Below are 20000 nucleotides of genomic sequence, written 5' to 3' on the forward strand. Positions count from 1 at the left end.
GCTTTTTAATCATATAGTTCCTAAATATGAATCTTAATAGAGTCTGATCTTTAGAAAAAGATAGTATACAATAGTGAACAAATATCAAACATTTTCAGTGCAGTCATTCTCATCCATGTTCAGATAATAGCCAGGTCTGAAAGGAGGGCTCTTGGTCTCTGCGTGTTCTTCGTTAAGGAACTCTTTTCATTCCAATTTCCTGTTTTCAAAGGTTCCAAGGTGCTTCAAAATGATGAGTTCACAAAGGATCTCTTTAGGTTCTTGCAACTTCTCTGTGAAGGTCACAACAACGGTAAGTGTGATTCCAACTCGACTTGCATGAGAAAAGAAAATCATTTTAAATTGAAAGCCATCACCAGAACATTTAGCATGACTGCATTCCTGTGTATTCTTGACCTTGGATGCCATTAAACCATAAGCGGAGTGCTGAAATTAAGGAACCGAAGTTAATTAGAATCTTGATGGCTGTTTTTTTCCACTCCTTTGGAGTGACGAGGTGATTTATCGTGTGTCATGAATGATTAAATACTGTCTCTCTGATCCCCCCTTCCAGAGATTTGGGGGTTATACCTCGTTATCCATGTCAGAGAAATGCAACACACTATTAACTTTACAATGGCTGACAGAACACAGCTCTCAACAATGTGATGTGATTTTCCTCTACAACACTCCCATGGTGTTACGAAGTCCAAGGGTATTGTCAGAGTGCCTATTGCATGCATAGAGGAGAGATCCAGAGACTTTAAGATCGATGAAATTAAGATGCCCTTCATTCAGTGTGTTTCCTCAAGGTCATGTTGTGTCTCTTCATTCCACAGACTTCCAAAACTTCCTCCGTACTCAGACAGGAAACACCACCACGGTCAACATCATCATCAGCACTGTGGACTACCTGCTCCGTCTGCAGGTAACACACACACACACACGCACACATACGCACACACTGTGTTAAGGAAGACTGAGACTGTGTTTGTACTCTGCATATCTGTCACAGTATTGCGGTTGTGTGAGTACAACACATCAGCCCATTCTTCCTCACTGCAACCTTGCTAGGAGTCCATCAGTGATTTCTACTGGTACTACTCTGGGAAGGACGTCATGGACGAGCCCGGTCAGCGCAACTTCTCCAAAGCCCTGGCAGTGGCCAAGCAGATCTTCAACTCTCTCACTGAGTACATTCAGGTAAGGGTCTGGACATTACCAGTATTTCTCTGCTGTGATACATCTCACATGCACCCTGTTGACCCATGCTATTAAGCCAGCAGCAAAAGTGGGTGGGTGTGTGGTCTCTTATGATTTCTTATGTCTCTCACCCAGGGCCCCTGCATTGGAAACCAACAGAGTCTGGCCCACAGCAGGTTGTGGGATGCAGTGGTGGGGTTCCTACATGTCTTTGCCAATATGCAGATGAAGCTCTCACAGGTGCTGCACTCGCTGGCCATTTCATTTCGAATAAAACTGTTTCTGTGATGTCTTTTTGTTGCTATAAGCTGAACTAACTTTTAAACAGACAGCATGCCTTAAAAAAATAGTGTCACAGTTATACAATTCCCCCAAGAAAATGTACTTTTTATACAAAAAGATTGCACAACATACCTTTAATTAGGTAAGAAAATAAAATCTGTAAATCATTTTTGATTTAGTTGTCATTCTGTTAATAAAAATGATACGATGTTACAGGTTATTACGTTAGGAAAAAACAGTAATAATATGGTACTTCTTAATTCATTTGAATTAATAGTTTGAAATAGTAGCCACCACTAGATGTCTCCCTTTGCTCAGCATTGACCCCCATATTTAATCAATTTACACAGAAAGCGTATTTCCTTTAATAGATTTCACCTCCAATACAGCATATTAAATTTTTTTTAAAACAAAACACCATTGGTTTTGTTTCAGTGTAAATCTCTTTGGCATTTAGTGCAGCCCTCACAGATTGGACAGAGTTGCCCGGCAGGGCAGTTTGCAGGCGTTCTGGATTTGGCCGTATCTGATTTATTGCTCAGCGAGAGCCCAGCTCCAAGGATGCCCAAATTGAGTCAGGCCTTCACTGCCACCTGCTCCTGACTAATAGAATGACACTAGTGAGTGTTGATGGATAGCGCTGCCCCTGTAAGGATTATCTTTTGCAGAAGGCCTTGATCTTTCCAAATGCCACGGAGATATTAGATGCCGCCATCTAGCTCTTGAGAGGGAATAACAGTACGATCTAAAAAAGCAAGATCAACCTTAATCTTGTAATAGAGAAGTTTTAATATTACCAGGCACAGAGCTTTAATTACCGTGTTTGGTGCTTAAATGTTAGGCACACAACATACTTTCAGCTTCATTCAACCTAGAGTCTAATAAGATTGACCCCATAAATTCGAAAAAATGTCTTTTATTGGAATTTTTTGCATTTTTGGAATTCATTCAGAGCCATAATGTGCATTGCTTGCCGTTCAATAAACAATAGGTGGTATTTCTGGGATTGTCATTGGTTTTGATATGGACAGAATGAAGGGCTGAAACAGGCAGCATGGCCTCTTCTAGTTATTATAATGTTCTTACATGTCACAATTTTGCCTTTTGTCTTCCCATAGGATTCCAGCCAGATTGAGTTACTGAAAGAGCTGCTGGACCTTCAGAAGGACATGATAGTTATGATGCTTTCCCTTCTGGAAGGTAGGACCACAGTAAACACAGTCACATTAAAGCTGTTACTTAAAGAAGCTTGCAGGTAGTGAAAGTGATGGCTTTCCAACCTCTACCATTAAACCACTTTCAGATGATTCAAATTCATCAGAGCTATCACATTGGCAATGGATTCATTCGTCTGGTGTTAGCCTGCCGAGGGCATAGCTTTTCCTTGCCTTCAGTCCATCATTACACCTGACACCACCACTGCTATAGCTCGCCACTCAGCAGCCTCTACTCACCTGATTGTTGCTGTCTTTATGGTGGCACATACTAAACTCCAGTCTTCATCTCAATACCCATCATTAGAAGTGCAGAACTCTTCATCTTCCAACAGCAATTTAGAACAAACTTGTTCAAACATCATCTTGGTTCCTATTATCTGGACGTATCCTATGCCATGCTACCAGTATAGTGTAATTTTCGTAAAGGTCATTTTATTCACAGTCAGTTGTTAATATAATGCAAGGTAATGTTAGTCTTTAGCATTTGGGTTGTTAAGATCATTGTTGGGCACCACATAGACATTAATATGTCAGCTGACATTGCTCTTGTACATTTTTATTAGGTTGTGTACACCTTTATGCAATTTAGGTATACTGCTCTCTAGTATAATTGTGATACAATGAGTATGTTAAAGCAATTACTTTAATATTGCTCAGACTGTGGCAGTATTTTTCAACTTGATGCTTAATCACTGTGTTATTGGTTCATGTTCTTATTGTTCTTGTGATACAAATTTAATTTATACAACCATTACGGCCTTGCAAGTCTCTCTGGTACAATACCCAATTCATTGTTATAATCACAAGAATTAAATATGTGTAGACTAATTTAACATAGAGCTTTACTTTTGAAGCAATTAGCTTATTTTTAAGTATTTTTAAATAGCATTTTTCACCTAACTTTTTGTGATTGCTAATTGTACATGCGTCAGGTCCACTGTAACTACATCTGTGCTCTTGCAGGAGTGCAGGGTAAAGCAGATGTAGTCCTTTCATACACACGCACAAGGTGTTGATGAGACCCTGGCTGACCTACCCACCCTCATCCCCAGCGGGATGAAACCAATTTATTTCGCTGCTGTGGGCTCCCAGTCCTTGTCAGCACATAACACTTTTACTGTCTGAGCCAGTGAAACAATTTATGTAGCCATGACAATTATAAACCAGATATGCTGGTGTTGGCAGTTATAGTGGTGATAGGGATAATGCTTTTGATTCTGGTCGTATGAATGAATGCATAGTTCCAGGAGGAGAATCACACTGCTCTGTCCCACAGGTAATGTGGTGAATGGGACGATTGGCAAGCAGATGGTGGACACATTGGTGGAGTCCTCCAGCAATATGGAGATGATCCTCAAGTTCTTCGATATGTTCCTCAAACTGAAGGACTTGACCACCTCAGACAACTTCAAGGAATATGACCCCGACAGCAAAGGGGTCATCTCCAAGAAGGAGTTCCAGAAGTCCATGGAGAACCAGAAGCAGTACACTCAGTCTGAGATTGAGTTCCTGTTGTCCTGCGCGGAGGCCGATGAGAACGACATGTTCAACTACCAGGAGTTTGTGGAGCGCTTCCATGAGCCTGCCAAAGACATCGGCTTCAATGTAGCTGTGCTGCTCACCAACCTGTCGGAGCACATGCCCCATGATTCCCGGCTGGGCACCTTCTTGGACCTGGCTGAGAGCGTGCTCAGCTACTTTGAGCCCTACCTGGGCCGCATCGAGATCATGGGTGGCGCCAAGCGGATCGAGAGGGTCTACTTTGAGATCAGCGAGTCCAGCAGGACCCAGTGGGAGAAGCCACAGGTTAAGGAGTCCAAGCGGCAGTTCATCTTTGATGTGGTCAACGAGGGTGGCGAGAGTGAGAAGATGGAGCTCTTTGTCAACTTCTGTGAGGACACCATCTTTGAGATGCAGCTGGCCTCCCAGATCTCTGAGCCGGATGCTGTGGAGCGGCCGGAGGAGGACGAGGAGGATGCCCACAGCATCCTTGAGGAGCTGGAAGAGGAGGAAGAGGAGCGGGCTCTGGAGTCGTCCTCCGCCTTCACCATCGCCTGCGTATCCATGAAGAAGAACCTCTCCCACTTCCGACAGCTGATCTCCCTCAAGAACATGCGCAAGCAGTACAAGAAGTTCAAGAAGATGAGCATCCGGGAAATGATCAAGGGGTTCTTCGCCTTCTTCTGGATGATCTTTACTGGCCTCTTCCGCTTCATGTACAACCTTGTCTGGGGCTTCTTCCACATCCTCTGGACCTCCATGTTTGGCGGTGGCCTGGTGGAGGGGGCCAAGAACATGAAGGTGACAGACATCCTGGGCAACATGCCTGACCCAACCCAGTTTGGCATCCATGGTGATGTGCTGGAGACAGAAAAGATGGAGCCCAGCGAGTCGGCATCAGCAGCGGAGTTGGTGCAGTTGGCTAAAGGAGACAAGGGTGATGTGGATCTAATGTCGGAGCTGATGACTATACCGCCGAAGAGGGAGGGGGGCAAGCATGCACCGGAGCCCGGCCTGGGTGACGTCTCTGAGATCATCGGGGCTGATGCGCCTTCAATAGCCAGTGCTGTAAATCAGAAAAAAGCTCAGGTTTGTTTCAGTCTCCGTACTATGAATGACATTACTGCCCTGCTCCATCAGAAAGGAATATCTGATAGATTATTCTGTACTTTAATTCAGAATGTGTCAGAATGTGAATGGCGATTGACTTAAGGGTGTGCTCCATGTGTTCACAGAAGGAGGCTGCTTCCAAAGAGATAGAGAAGGATCAGAAGGCAGAACCCGAGAAGGCAGAGTGAGTGTCTTCTCGGCATGGACAGGGTTTGCTTGTGTGGCACTGATCACCATTGTTTTCTAATCCCTGTGGATATGTGTGTGTGTGCCGCAGTTCCGAGGATGGAGAGAAGAAGGACAAGGCCAAGGAGGAGGAGCCATCAGAGCCCGTGGTGGAAGAGAAGGTCCCCATAAGGAGACATGGCCAGAAGAAGGAGGTGCCAGAAGCCTTCATGGCCAGCTTCTTTGCAGGATTAGATGTCTACCAGACCAAGATGCTGGTGAGCCAGGACTTCTATCTGTTTGAAACTCATTTTCCCTGTTGGCATTGGTCAGCATATGTAGGAGATTCAAACCCTGTTCTGCACATTTAGTATGCATAGCATTCCCTGACTATGAAGACAGTAATGAACCACTAAAGTATAATGCTGACCACAATAACTGATAACTGATTCAATTGATTTGAAATCAAATCTAATCACCTATAAAAAAAATCTTGTGTCTCCTTTCAGAACTATCTGGCCAGAAACTTTTACAACCTTCGTTTGCTGGCTTTGTTCGTGGCCTTCGCCATCAACTTTATCCTGCTCTTCTACAAGGTAACTAACAATCACAGTAACAATCAGCATTAGAGACTGTTGTGTCCCTGTTGGTCCTATTGATGGAGACCTACTACATTGTAGCCATATTCTGTAAAACCACAGCACAGTTAGGAGAAGCATAGTTCTGATCTGTACTAAGATTGAAAGGGCTTCAAATCAGAATGACAGTGATGATGTAACTAATGTCTGTCAGTAGGGGGCACACTTCACTCTGGGCCCAATGTTAACAAGCAGTGCTTCAAGGTAGTGGCAGTGGTATATCACAACAGGAGACATTTTTGTGTTGAGACATTAAGATGAAGTCCTATTTTCATTAACAACCCCGTTGGTGTTTTAGAACAGTGCCCTCACTAACCTATTCCAAACTGGCTGAGTCATTTTCCAATTTCATAAACAACCCCATAGTGCTCTTTATAGAGTTGGTGTTTTAGAACAATGCCCTCAGCAAATTATTCCAAACTGGTTGAGTCATATTGCCTGCAGTCTGTCTGGCAGTATGATGCTTTCATGTATACCTGATTGATGCATGGTGAGCTGGCACAAAAAGGTTATTTAGTCCCTGACTTTAATGTGCTCTGAGATCATTGGATGAAATAAGCCATGCAAATTCATCTGTGTCATGCCACGCCATACCGTGCATTTCCTTTGAAATTTCTCTCTGATGTGCTGTCATAAATGGACTACTCTGCTCTGCAGGTGACTGGTGAGGAATCTGATGAGGAAGACTCGGACCCCTGGAACGGTGATGACGAAGATGAGGATGAGGGTGGTATGGAGTACTTTGTGTTGCAGGAGAGCACTGGCTACATGGCACCCACTCTACGCTTCCTGGCTGTGCTCCACACTGTCATCTCTTTCCTTTGTGTGGTGGGATACTATTACCTGAAGGTAACCAATAGGACTGCACAAATAAGGGCATGCTATAACTGCATGTACTCACCAATTTACAGGATGTAGATGCATACTTAATACCTAAATAGCTACCAACACTCACTGCTGTACCAACTCAACTCTCACAGAATTCAGATATATCTTCAGATGCAATAAATGGCAATGTAACATTTTGCCAATGATTTTGTTCTTTTTTCTCTTCATCATTGTTCTCATCATCTTCATTTTTTTGTTCTTCTTTTACCCCTACAACAGTTGTTTTAAGTTAGCCTCATATTTTTATCAGTTATGCTAATATGTTAGTATTGACATAAGGAAGGTATATGATTAGTTCGTATTAATATCTTGCAGTGTTTGTACATAGATATAGGTTTTTGTTAGAGAGAATTACCCGCTACATAATTTTCAGTGTGTTCTGCAAAAGCAAAAGAGGCAAAGCCAAAGGAAATGGTGAGATGAGAGCTGAGAAGGCTCTTTCTGTCTCTCCAAGGTTCCCCTGGTGGTGTTCAAGCGTGAGAAGGAGATCGCCAGGAAGCTGGAGTTCGACGGCCTGTACATTACCGAGCAGCCCTCCGATGATGACATCAAAGGACAGTGGGATCGGCTGGTCATCAATACCCCGTAAGTCCGACAGAGAAACACTGCGTACTGCCGTGCTCAGTTAAAAAGCGGACTTTTTTTAAAAAATCTAATTCCATTTTGTTCTGATTGCAAGATGGAGTGGCCTAATTTTGACTGTTTTGTGTGTGTGAGACAATGGAGAGTGCCAGCCCCCCGTGCTGTGCAAGTGTCTGTGTCAGTTCATACAATGACAGCAAAGCCCCCCTGCTGAGCTACAGGCTCTCTTCCACAGGGGCTCCGCTTCGCCCATGCTAATTGAAGTGGTAGACGCACTGAGCTGAATGCGGGTCCCTCTTGTTCAGAGCAGCTGACTGCCCTCTCTGTGTCACCTTTCGGATAATTACAAACGCCCCTCACGTGTCCCTCTTCTCGTTGCACACAGATCCTTCCCCAACAACTACTGGGACAAATTTGTGAAACGCAAGGCAAGTGTAATTCCCGAGACTATCATTTTTATGCACGTTCGCCAGTTCGTTCTCACAGAGTATTGCAGCACTTCATATGTTGTTCTCTCCATTTCCCTGTCTAACCCAACACATCACTTTTGCCTGCAGGTGATTAATAAGTATGGGGATCTTTATGGAGCAGAGCGTATTGCAGAGCTTCTGGGCCTGGACAAGAGTGCCCTGGACTTCAACCCCACTAAGGAGACAGCGGCGAAGGATGACTCGCTGGTGTCCTGGTAAGAGACTACAGTTTGGTCACACGGTTCCAGTCCTGCAGGAAACCTCTTGTGAAGACAATGTCCCAGGCGGTCACGCAGCATATCTATCCTCATTCTGGGATGTGCACACAGCATCTTAATACAGCCCTATGTGGGGAAAAAAACCTGGGGTTAAACAAAAGCAAATGACAGTCATTTCGAGGGATTTGGGGTCTGTGTTTACGCCATGAGAAAGTCATGTTTTCTTTTGTGATCATTTTAAGCACTGTGCGCTACATGTGCTCAGAACAGGTTACATTCTGTGCTTATATTTGGCACTCTTTTCACCCTGCTGCTTTGTCACCAGTATATTACTCACTGTTGTGTACCTGTGCAGTCCTGATGACATAGACTAAGCGTGTCTTGCCATGATGGCCTTCGTGAGCCTGGGTAAGTCAGTCTGCTGAATGAATAAAAGTATTTCTGTTGTATTTTGGCAGGCTTAGCTCCATTGACACCAAGTATCATGTCTGGAAAATGGGGGTGGTGTTCACTGACAATGTGAGTCTGCTGCTGGAAGATAGATTTGTTCAGCAATTTGAATTTGAACAGCTTTTCCATTCTTACTTACTATTGCAAACTGTGGGTCATGCTATGCCCGTTTGCTCTCGCCGCAGCCTTTCCTCTACCTGGTGTGGTACACCACCATGTCCATCCTGGGCCACTACAATAACTTCTTCTTTGCCGCTCACCTGCTGGATATCGCCATGGGCTTCAAGACACTGAGGACCATCCTGTCCTCTGTCACCCACAATGGTAAACAGGTAAGAAAGGGGGGGGGTTTGCTGCTCAACCTATGCAGTGGCTCTCAGCCGGGAGAGGGGGTTGCAGTAACTGAGGGTGCTCTCTCCCCTCGCATAGCTTGTGCTGACCGTGGGCCTGCTGGCCGTGGTGGTGTACCTCTACACCGTGGTGGCCTTCAACTTCTTCCGCAAGTTCTACAACAAGAGCGAGGACGAGGACGAGCCGGACATGAAGTGTGACGACATGATGACGGTGAGCTTCCCCACGTACCCACATCACCACAAAATCCAGCCTCGCTCACTGCCCCTCAATATTAATGTCATAGCCTTTTAATTGCCTACCACAAACAGGTCCTGGCCATCTTGAGTCAGAAATGTATAAAAAAGTAACAAAGTTTATTTTGACAATTTAGTATGATGGATAACTCTAAAAGACATAAGTGGAAATGAAAAACAAAGTACAATAAAGTGCACTGGTGGCTAGGGACAGCATAAAGCTGGCAGCCTCATTCAGGGTCACGAGTCCTACAAAACCCATATTAATGTTCTTTCATTACATAATTCTGAATAAGACCCTATAAAGAGCAACAGTGCTTTCAGCCTACAGAGTAAGCTACCCCTTATAGCAGTAAGACTGGACTTTTATTTAAAGGAGACCCTGAAAATCACTGGCTAAACACATGGTCTGAAACCAAAACTGCAAGAGGCAGTATCACTATGAGCACCAAAATGCATTCACATAAACACAGCGTAATCAACCCACCATGTAATCCAGGCTGTATAAAATCTGCAATGTGTGAAAGCTTTAATTATTGACTCAGCCACAATAAAAGGCATTGCCAGTTCTACAAACACATTGACACAGCATTCAAACACTGCGGCTAGACAACATTCAATTAGTTACACTTCAGCATTGAATTTGCATATAAAACTCTGAGTATAAAGCTGTTATGTAAAAATAACAGTAAACATGGTCCAAATTTTTTATAAAAAAGAAAAACCAGTGCAAATAACTATTCAGTTACTAAATGTGAATACTGTTATAACCTTTATAAGGTGAGGTACATATTTGCAATAATACTCACTTGCTACATGCAAGATACAGGCGCCCAGCTAATGGCATCTCAGTGTCTCAAACAATGGAAGTGTGTTTGGTACATGAAACATCCAAGCAAGTTCGTTACCTGTTCCTAGACTGTGTGCCCCAACTTATTCTTCCTACTTGACCCACTAGATTTAACCCTTGCGCATGTGACTTACTGTATTTTATGCTATGTAGCGCACATGTTATGTTTCCTGGTTTGTTATGTTTTCATTAGTGTTATTAAATATCTCATAGTTTTCATCGCTGCATTTCCTGTACTTTGTAATGTTAAATCACTGTTTCCTCAAAGCTAACATTAGCTAGATTTTTTCCTATAGCACTAGCTCCTCTGGGCTCTATCTCCAAGGAAGTTCTTGCAGTTGTTAGCTGTGCATAAAACTTATGAATGTCTGTAGCATCTTGAAAATTTCTATAAAACATGTTGATGTATTGTTGACCAAACCGGATCAAGACAAAAATTTTACAAAAAGAAAATATAAATGTCATAGTGTACATTACATTGTTACCGACCGAGTGTAAAAGGTCACAGGAAAGGTTGTCACTTCCTGTCTGTCACACAAAGCATCCCTCTCTCTCTCTCGCTCTCTCTCTCCAGTGCTACCTGTTCCACATGTACGTGGGCGTGCGAGCGGGCGGTGGCATCGGTGACGAGATCGAGGATCCGGCGGGTGACCCCTACGAGCTGTACCGCATCCTCTTCGACATCACCTTCTTCTTCTTTGTCATTGTCATCCTGCTGGCTATCATCCAGGGTATGTGCCGAACCGTGGGAGGCGGGCGGGGGGGAGAGGCGGAGGGAGACCCCGCCGCGTCAAAGTCACTCTGGCCGTGCGTCGGGGCTCTGTGACAAGCAGGGATTATTCACACGCTGAGAGAGGCCGCGGCGTCACAACGGCGCGCCGAAAATAACCCTCTGTTGTTTAAACCGCAGTGTGACACTAATCCCACTGACCCTGTGTCTTCCGCTCACATTCAGCAATGACACACTGACACAGACTGCTTGGCGATGCCAAAAAAAAAAAGACACACTCACGGTCCTGGTTATGTGCCGAAACAGGTTTGATCATTGATGCGTTCGGAGAGCTGAGAGATCAACAGGAGCAAGTGAAGGAGGACATGGAGGTGAGCATGGAGCTTTTGCCTGATCGAAGTCCTGTTATGTTCATTTAACTGCGCAAAAGTTTTCTCAATGTGTTCACAGTTCTGTGGAATGCCTGCAATGCAATGTGAAAAAACAGGGAACTATTTATCTTATCAATTTTCACATACATACTGTATATAATATTACATTGTCACATTATACAAGGTTGTAACCACCAGTGTATGATCAGTCATTATAGCCATCTCACAGTATTGAGATGTATTGTGGGATTGGACTATGTGCACACTAGCATTCCACTTCCTTGAATATCATAGGTTTCTATAGAAGTCCCGAGACTAGATGTGTTAAGTATCAACTTGAACGTACCCCTATATATCATATATAAGTGTATGGTAATTTCGTGTTTGTAAAGGCAAGTACACGTACGTGATGATCTTCCCAGATTGTTTTTTTTTCTGTTGCATTTCAGTTCCTCCATGGAGAGGAGTAGATTGTGATACTTCAGATTGCGATTGTGAAAATAATGTTTGACAAGAATGGATGTGCTTTCTTGTACCAGAAATACTTTTTTTGCACATACCTCTCAAAAGATCTCTACCTACAGTTCTAAAAATATCTGCAACTATTCCAGAAAGCTTGTGATCTGAAGAGTGTCTTCTCTGTCTAATCCTCAGACTAAGTGTTTCATCTGTGGGATTGGAAATGACTACTTTGACACGACACCCCATGGCTTTGAGACACATACCTTACAAGAGCACAACCTGGCCAACTACCTGTGAGTATCTCTCTACCATCTCATTTACACTTAACGAACGTGCCTTAAAGAAGCCAAAGCATGTATAAGAAAGCTGCAGCCACTGTAATTTATGGACCCTACCATTGGTTTGTGCAGTACTGTGGGTGGTTCAAGGATAAGACCGTAACACCCAATGGCATTTAACCTCAATGAAATACTAATTAAATGAGGTGGCAAACTAGTTAACAGGTGTTTATAAGAACATATGATGACAAGAACAGGCCATTCGGCCCAACTAAGCTCGCCATTTCTTAATTAAAGAGTATCCAAAACTGCATCAAGTCTAGACTTGAACACAGCAAGGGTCTCTGCCTCAGCTACATGACCTGGCAACCTATTCCATGTATTGATAACTCTTTGTGTAAAATAATATTTCCTTATATCAGTGAGGAACTTAATCTTAACTAGTTTCCATTTATGTCCCCTTATTTGACAGACTGAACTCACCCTAAAGAATCTATTATAGTTAACCTTATTGATTCCTTTTATAAATTTAAATACCTCAGTAATGAAATTCAGTGACTGCACTCTTTCGTCAGATTCCTCTGTTGTACGCTGTAATCGCTTAAGATCATATGTCACCTTCCTGTTCACACAGGTTGAATGTGTGTGACAGCCGAATGCTTCTTGTGTTCCAGTATATAAACTAACTGATTTGGTTGCCGTAATTCAAGCTTTATCCATCCAGCTTTGATCATACTTTAATGCAGGACTTCCTGGGAAGAAAGAGGCACTGTAGCAGGCACACATGCAATATTTACCTGGCATTCTTTATGCCGCGACAGAGTCATGGCCCTGCAGCCATCCTGGCTGGTTGTTGGGGACAGAGCTTGTGGAGATGACTAAGGGTCAAGAGCGCCCCTCATTGTTTTCCCCCCTGAATTAGTCACCACGCTGCTTCATTATAGGACTGCAGTATGTCCAGTCCCAGGGAACCATGGCGACCGAACTCTATTACTGTAGCAACAACAGAGGCACTGCTATTGCGCCAGAGATTTGAACATCATTTGAAAGGCCGCCAGCACTGTGGGGCAATATTAAACGCCCACTATTGTGAAACTTAATGACTCCAGAGGAACCCATTCTGGCCCGAGGCTGTCTTGACAACCACAGCCACATCAGGTTGGAATTGCCCTCCATCACAAGTTCAATTAGCCAATTAGCAACCACTCCGACATATTTGGACTGAATGAAGCAGAAGTCAGTGCGTTCACACTTGAGCTGAAAGTTTGCGTGAGGATATGAGCAGAGGCCACTTGGTAAAGGGCTTTTTATCTGACTGCAGCTGGAACAGGTTTAAATATTTATAAGGTCATCTGTTGCAGAACCGTTCAGCTTCCTCTTAAGAAAAAACTGATACTAGCTTTCTCGGGCTGTTTTCACACTTGGTCCACTTTGCTGATCCGAACTCGAGTGTGATTATTCCCCCCTCCCCCTGCCCCCACTGGTCTCCTTTCACATTATATTTTTTGGTTGTGAACCATGGTACGTTTACGTCATTAATACGTAAGGAACGTGCAGCTTTTATTTACCAATGTTGCTAGGCAACAACTCAAAAGGGAGGCAAAATGGAAAGCCACACTATACTGTATTTGTTTTCTTATTAATTTCTTGTTAATATGGTGTCAGCACCAAAATAACCGTGTTCTGCATTTTCACTATGCCATATATGTGTCCTGCTGTCTGAGAGTGATACGAGCTGCTCGGATAAGGAGGTTTTTGCGGAGACAGGCGGCAATGCGAAATGAATTTACAGCTTTGCTTGCAGAGCATGCACGCATATCCTCAAGGTGAGCGAACAGTGTGGCTACCTGCAATTACTTCCCAAATAGTTTTTAGATGCGACAAGCAAATACACGTAATCAATAGTGTTTACTTCCTGGTTTCAGATCAGATAGCTTTCACACCAAATGCGAACCGCACTGGAGTTTAGGTGAACCGTATCCCAGACCCTCGTTTTCTGGAGGACTCGTGTACGGTCCCTGGTGCACACCCAAGTTTGGAAAACAGCGTTCACGTCAACAAAACAAACCGAACCAATGGCTCAAGCGGACTCGGGTCTGCACCAAAAGCTCTAGTGTGAAAGCAGCCTCAGTCTGGCCTCCTGCCGAACTGACTACATGCCAAAACTGATGTGCAGTGAATGTTCTGGTGCAAAATGGCCGCCATGCATCACCCAGTAGAGCGTCACACATTACTGATGATAGGGGTGAGTTACCAGCCCTCACAGTGAAACGCTTTCAGATCCTTGAAAGGTACTCATAAAGGCAGGTCGTTTATCTACAAGGGTCCATACATCAATTCAGCAGTGTGCTGCAGTAGCTTCAATGGATTTTTGTCTGTGGTTTCAGGTTCTTCCTTATGTACCTCATCAACAAGGACGAGACAGAGCACACCGGTCAGGTATGCCTCCTTTTTGGCCATCATCTTGGTCCCCTCTCAGAATATTCAGTGCATAACTTTTACATGTTAGACCCCTCATATCCATTCTGTTACTTTACAGGAGATTAGGAACACATGCTTTTACTTTAGAAAATCCTTTCCTTGACAAATGTGTTCTGTTTTATGGGTGAAGGCACGAGGAGGAAGAATAAAACATAACAGAAGCAACATTGTCATGAAAATTATTATACTGAGCTGTCTGCACTTAGCCACTGTGCAAAAGCCCTTTGAAACACACATCAGGAGTGGCTGTAGAAGTGGCTCTCACAGGAGTGAAACATCCCACACAGGACCTTAGAATATTTAGCTCAGAGACACGGGTACACTGAAAACACTCGCTATCATTCCAGAAACATCGCCAAGCACATCCTGAGTGGACCCTGTGAAAACAGAGGTTAAATACACCCCCCTGGCTGCACCCTGGAAGAGCAGGGGCACGGCACACTCTCCACAGCCAAATATTGAGCAGCCACTCACCTGTGTACAGATGGGCTATTTTCGGCCTGCTCCTCTTTTTGTGAGGGAAGAGTATGTGGCTAATTGGCCTTGATGCGGTTAGCAGTAAGGGCTGGTTCTGAGCCATTACCTGACCCAGCTTAAGTACAAACCATTTCAGTGTTATATAAATAGAGCCATGTTTACAGTACGTACACAGTGAAAAGTAATTTACTTTCTACCAACAGCAGGACAGTACAGTGCTGTACTTAGGAAAAAGCAGCTTCTTTTTAAATGGTAAACTGTAGTACTTTATATAAGTGTTAAATGCATCCATACTGATCTGCATATCGAGGCCCGATATACAGTGTGCTGGCACACAGTGTCCTGGAATGATGAGGAATCAATGTAGTTTTTATCTGAATCCTCAAGGAGTCCTACGTGTGGAAGATGTACCAGGAGAGATGTTGGGACTTCTTCCCCGCGGGAGACTGTTTCCGCAAGCAGTACGAGGACCAGCTGGGTTAGAGAGGCCACCGATGCGCCCCCCAGTGCTGCTCCACAGAGAACCCGATAGAGACACGCCCTCAGCCAGTTCTACTACCGCACTTCCAGCGAAGCAAGTTAACCACTGAAAAATGTACGCCTCTTTTGAGACTTTAAAAGAGAGACTAGACGCACGAGTCGAAATGCTACCTTTTGTATTACGGAAATTACCATTTCATATCAATGTAAGATGTTTTCCTGTTACCTATGGTACAGTGTCACGTGCCAATTTACAAGAGACTGCAAATTCCAACCTGCCCAGACTTTTACTTTCTGCTCTTTTCTGGAACAGTTGATTATTTTGACAACGTGTTGCCTTTCCTCCGCATAACCCCAAACCATTGCACAAATTTTTTGTCTTTTTGAGAAACACTGGATTGTGTGGGGTTATGGAATGAGGTGTGAATCTCCGCCCTAATATGCACAAGAATACTACTTCAATATTCGCTGAATGTTGAACATGAGACTTATGCCAAACCCTAGGGTGAGTAGATTTATAGAGAGAAACAAATGTGTTTTATTATTCATGGTGTCAATCTGCTTGCTGAGATGAATAATACAGTTTAAAAGAATTGTCCAGCTAAAAGGCTGAACATGCTATGAGATGCCTACTATCAAGTATCAATAAAGTGCCTTACCTACATGACAAAAAAGCTATGCAAAACCATTTCTGTTCTTTCTAGAATGTTAGTGCTGTAGTTCTCCTGGATTAGCAACAAGCAAATGTACCTAGGTTAGTTTTGTGGCTTTTGTTTTCATTTGTTTTTTAAAGAGGTTGAACTGTGTGGTAATGCTCTATGGTTGAGGTTCTGTCAAACTGCAGCATCCCTATTGGAAATCGTCACGGTACAATGGAAAAAAAAACACTAAAAACTCACAATTCAAAATTTGCTGAACACTCTACAAAAAATGCTGTTGTATGGCCATTTGTATGTAGTAGCTTTGCTAAACTGTGCTCTTTTGAGGAAAAAAAATAAATTACCCAGTGCAATAAATTCCATCTCTCAATGTATCTGTGTTACGTGTTGGTGCTTGGATGATGCTGTGAATTGACTTGGACTTGGACTGAACTGATAGAACTGAAGAGGAAATGACATCGGATACCATCTGACTGAAAAAAAAAAAAACAAAAACAAGTGGAAGAACCTATTACCAAGAACAGGAAGCTCACTGACCTCAGTTCTGCCCGATGGGTATTATTGAATGTAGTCCTATACAGAGTTGTGTAAAAGGTAGGTATTTTGAGAGTGGAGATTTTTCATTCCTGAGGTGCGTTTCTGGAAGATGCACAGCCCTGTCTCTTCCTACATGCCACATGCTGGTATTCAGCACAGTCCTTGTCCTCTCTTAATAGATACCATTAAAATCAATTCCTTTGGGTGCTACTGGGCAGCCAGAGGCCCTGTAAACTATTCTAGCATGATATCACACTACTTATCTTCGTCGTGGTCTATCAGTGAAATTACAGAGGCAGAGGGGGGAGAGGGGGGTGGTTATCCATTACATAATTCATAAAATCGGACAGACTGCTTGTGTAATTGGCTCGTTTTCCTCCCCATGGCCAATCCTCCATCACGCTGTCACAACTGCAAGTAGACCAAAACCCATCAAGTAAAACATATTCAGACCCTCTGCTGGTGTGTGGTCAGAGGCCTGCTGGCTGTCTGAGGAGCAAATACAGCAGTAGGGCCTGACGCTGTCACGCTGCCTGTGCCCTCGAGCTGATGAGGGAATCCAGCGTTTATGCAGGCCTGGATGTGAGGGGGTGGGGTGGTCAGTGGTGGTGGTGGGGCGGTGAACAGAAGCTGATCATACACAGCTTGAAATGGGAAGTGAAGACACCTGCTCCGCTGACTCTTGATCTGGAGGTGCCGTGAGCACCGATTGGCTGGGCTCTATTACCCTGCTCAGCAGACTGGGGGCAGTATCCATCTCTGCTGACAAATGGAGAGGATTTCATGCCCTTTACAGCCTATATCTTCAACTATCAGCTACACTGTGATGGAGTCTCCGTCACTGTCTCAAAGCTGGAACACCTTTTAGCTGCTCTTGCTCTGCCCACCCCCATGCCCCATGCTGCCACCTCATAGTTGCAGCAGAAAGCTGCATTGTGATGCGCCCCTGAAGGTGGTGTCTCTTCCTCAGGTTCGTGGATGCTTTGAGAATGGAGCAGATCAGTGACAGGAGTCTAACCCGAGGAGCAGTCTAGCGCTTCATTCACCATCTGCAGCAGTTTTTCCAAGTTTGGCTTGAGTTGACAAACCAGACCGCTACCGCTGAGGGAAATGCCATCGGAATTGTCAGCTAAAATAACACAACATCATTGAAATGATAATCGCCTGGCAGTTTTTCAAATGACTGCGATGCATGGCAATATTAATATTATGTATTTGCTACACTATATTAATATGTTTTGAAAATAATGTGAATTCAGTTACGAAACTTAGATAAGTAACTGACATACCAAAAATGGAAATTAGGGCATAAGCCATACATGTTTGTCGTCTTTGATAAAGCAAATTCAGGAAAGAATACAATTGCATTAGCTCCATAGTAGCTCCTGAGTATGCCCAGAAACATATACATATGCATGCTGTAATGTACACTCATTCAGGACTGACACTGTTGTTGTATGGAGATGACATCAGTATGAGGAAAACAAGATCTCGATAAACAGTTAAAGTATGAATCATTCCAGTGAAGCATAACAATCTACCTGAGAGTCCATCTCCCAGTTTCTCCTCAGAGTACAGCAGTCATCTGAAAGACAGAGGACTAGGTAGTATATATTTTTTCTCCTCATAGGCTTTTAACAGAGCACAATCGAAGCCAAGAGGATGGGTTCAGTCTGCTGTATAGTATAGCCCTAGACAGGCTGTCCTTTGTTTGGCTATCTGATAGCCATTTCAATATTACCAAGGCAGCAGGGGACTCCTTGTTCTCTTAATGAAATAACTGACGTGAACTTTCTTTTCATAATGAGTTGTCAGAATAGAGCTGAGTATTGTCAATGCACTGTATCATTCTTAAAAAGTCAATCCATTAAATTTGAAAATTGGGACATTTTAAGACAGACCACAGGCTGAGCTTGGTAATTACAGGGTAATGCAGCACAGCTGTTCTGTCAGTCATTTACCCTTTTCCAAAGTGTGTTGGTTTAACACATTGCTGCACAGCTGCCCAGTGCTCCGCTGCCACCCTCTCTCCACCCCACTATGGAGACTATAAGTAACTCCTTACAACTTTTTGCCCCTGGATACTCAATATGAGAAGCAACCTGAGGCCCAGGGGGCAACTTGGAGAGGAACATATGGATTGCAGAATGGGGAATTGATCCTGTGCTCTTCAATAAGTCTTAATTGCGTCCAGATCAATGGGTTTTTAGCCCTCAGCAAATAATACTAAGGCTGAGCAGCCATGTTTCCTGCGCTCCTGTGGGCTCATGCAACTTCACTGAGGGACTGACTGCATTGTGCAGCACAATGATAGTACCAAGGGTCTCCTTATCAGCCTCACTGCATGCCACTTTTAAGAGAATAGGCACGTTTCTCTCTATGGAAAGCACTCCATTTCCTAACCCCAGCTTGGCTCTGTTTTCAGCTTTCTTTCAATGTACTTCCTTGAGCTGCGCTGGAGACACGGTGTGTGTGTGTGTGTGTGTGCGTGTGTGTGTGAATCACACCAGACTGGGAGCCCGCTGAAAGTGAGGGACATTAACGCGCCGCTTTAACGACTCGTCGTCACCTCTCACGGCCCCCGTGCGTCTGACCTTCTGCTCCATCTGGCCGTTCAGCGTGCAGGCGCAGCAAGGCTTTGAGCGGGCTGTCTGGGCGTCACAGTGGCCCACCCCTCTTCATTGTCTCCGCCTGAGGACACTCAGCACCGACATGTTCCTCTGTATCTTAACTGCTCACTTATACCTGCCGTATGTCATGTGACACACACCTACTCACCCTTTTCAAATCACAAGGACCGTTATGTTAAAGAAAAAATATAGACTAAAACAGATATGTAGCAAAATGTATTGTGCAACAAGTATTGCGCTACATATAAAGCCAATGTCATTATTTGTTTGTTGTGTAGGTCCTTTCATCCAGGGCAAGCTGCAGAAGCTGTTTTTTTAATGACATTTACTTCATTTTACATTACAGCTGGAGATCTAGGTAAACATTGCTCATGGGTGCATCCACAGTGCCAAACTGTCAATCCTGTAACCCTGTGGTTATGAGCCCAATTACTTATCTGATGCCTTGTTTACTCTGTGGACAGCAAGTACACTGTGTTGTATTTTAGGAGGCAACAATGTGTTAGTGTTGGTTCTCATAAAACATCTGCAAGGGGAGCTGGGAGTACACAGGGAGGTCATGTCCGCCTGAAGGATGCGTCCCCCTTCACAGGGCCCTGATTGTGTCTGTACTGGAGAGCTGTGGTGTGTTGAAGAAGAATGCTGAATTAAGAGCGGTATTTATAACCTCTCCCAAGGAGGCTGCTCTGGATGTGGGACCCATGATTCACACAGGCCCCTGACAGAATCACAGCCAGAGAGCCCCTTAACCCAGAG

At 44.0% G+C, this 20000-nt stretch overlaps 1 protein-coding gene across 12 annotated transcripts in view; it reads left to right on the forward strand.

The window, feature by feature from the left end:
* The window catches only part of LOC118786578 (ryanodine receptor 3-like), a 127563-nt gene extending 111116 nt beyond the window's left edge, over window positions 1-16447 (forward strand). For all 12 annotated transcript variants that reach the window (XM_036541717.1, XM_036541722.1, XM_036541718.1 and 9 more), the window contains 21 exons: window positions 212-292; window positions 819-907; window positions 1054-1182; window positions 1318-1422; window positions 2583-2664; window positions 3958-5270; window positions 5417-5475; window positions 5569-5734; window positions 5966-6052; window positions 6752-6943; window positions 7437-7567; window positions 7950-7992; window positions 8122-8249; window positions 8711-8771; window positions 8888-9034; window positions 9132-9266; window positions 10714-10870; window positions 11176-11240; window positions 11895-11995; window positions 14368-14419; window positions 15326-16447. In XM_036541717.1, the coding sequence (XP_036397610.1) occupies window positions 212-292; window positions 819-907; window positions 1054-1182; window positions 1318-1422; window positions 2583-2664; window positions 3958-5270; window positions 5417-5475; window positions 5569-5734; window positions 5966-6052; window positions 6752-6943; window positions 7437-7567; window positions 7950-7992; window positions 8122-8249; window positions 8711-8771; window positions 8888-9034; window positions 9132-9266; window positions 10714-10870; window positions 11176-11240; window positions 11895-11995; window positions 14368-14419; window positions 15326-15421 (3419 nt within the window). In that variant the 3' untranslated portion in view covers window positions 15422-16447. The remainder of the gene's footprint in view (window positions 1-211; window positions 293-818; window positions 908-1053; window positions 1183-1317; window positions 1423-2582; window positions 2665-3957; window positions 5271-5416; window positions 5476-5568; window positions 5735-5965; window positions 6053-6751; window positions 6944-7436; window positions 7568-7949; window positions 7993-8121; window positions 8250-8710; window positions 8772-8887; window positions 9035-9131; window positions 9267-10713; window positions 10871-11175; window positions 11241-11894; window positions 11996-14367; window positions 14420-15325) is intronic.
* The last annotated feature ends 3553 nt before the right edge of the window (window positions 16448-20000 follow it).

Source organism: Megalops cyprinoides, chromosome 12, assembly GCF_013368585.1.
Source record: "Megalops cyprinoides isolate fMegCyp1 chromosome 12, fMegCyp1.pri, whole genome shotgun sequence".
NCBI lineage: Eukaryota > Metazoa > Chordata > Actinopteri > Elopiformes > Megalopidae > Megalops > Megalops cyprinoides.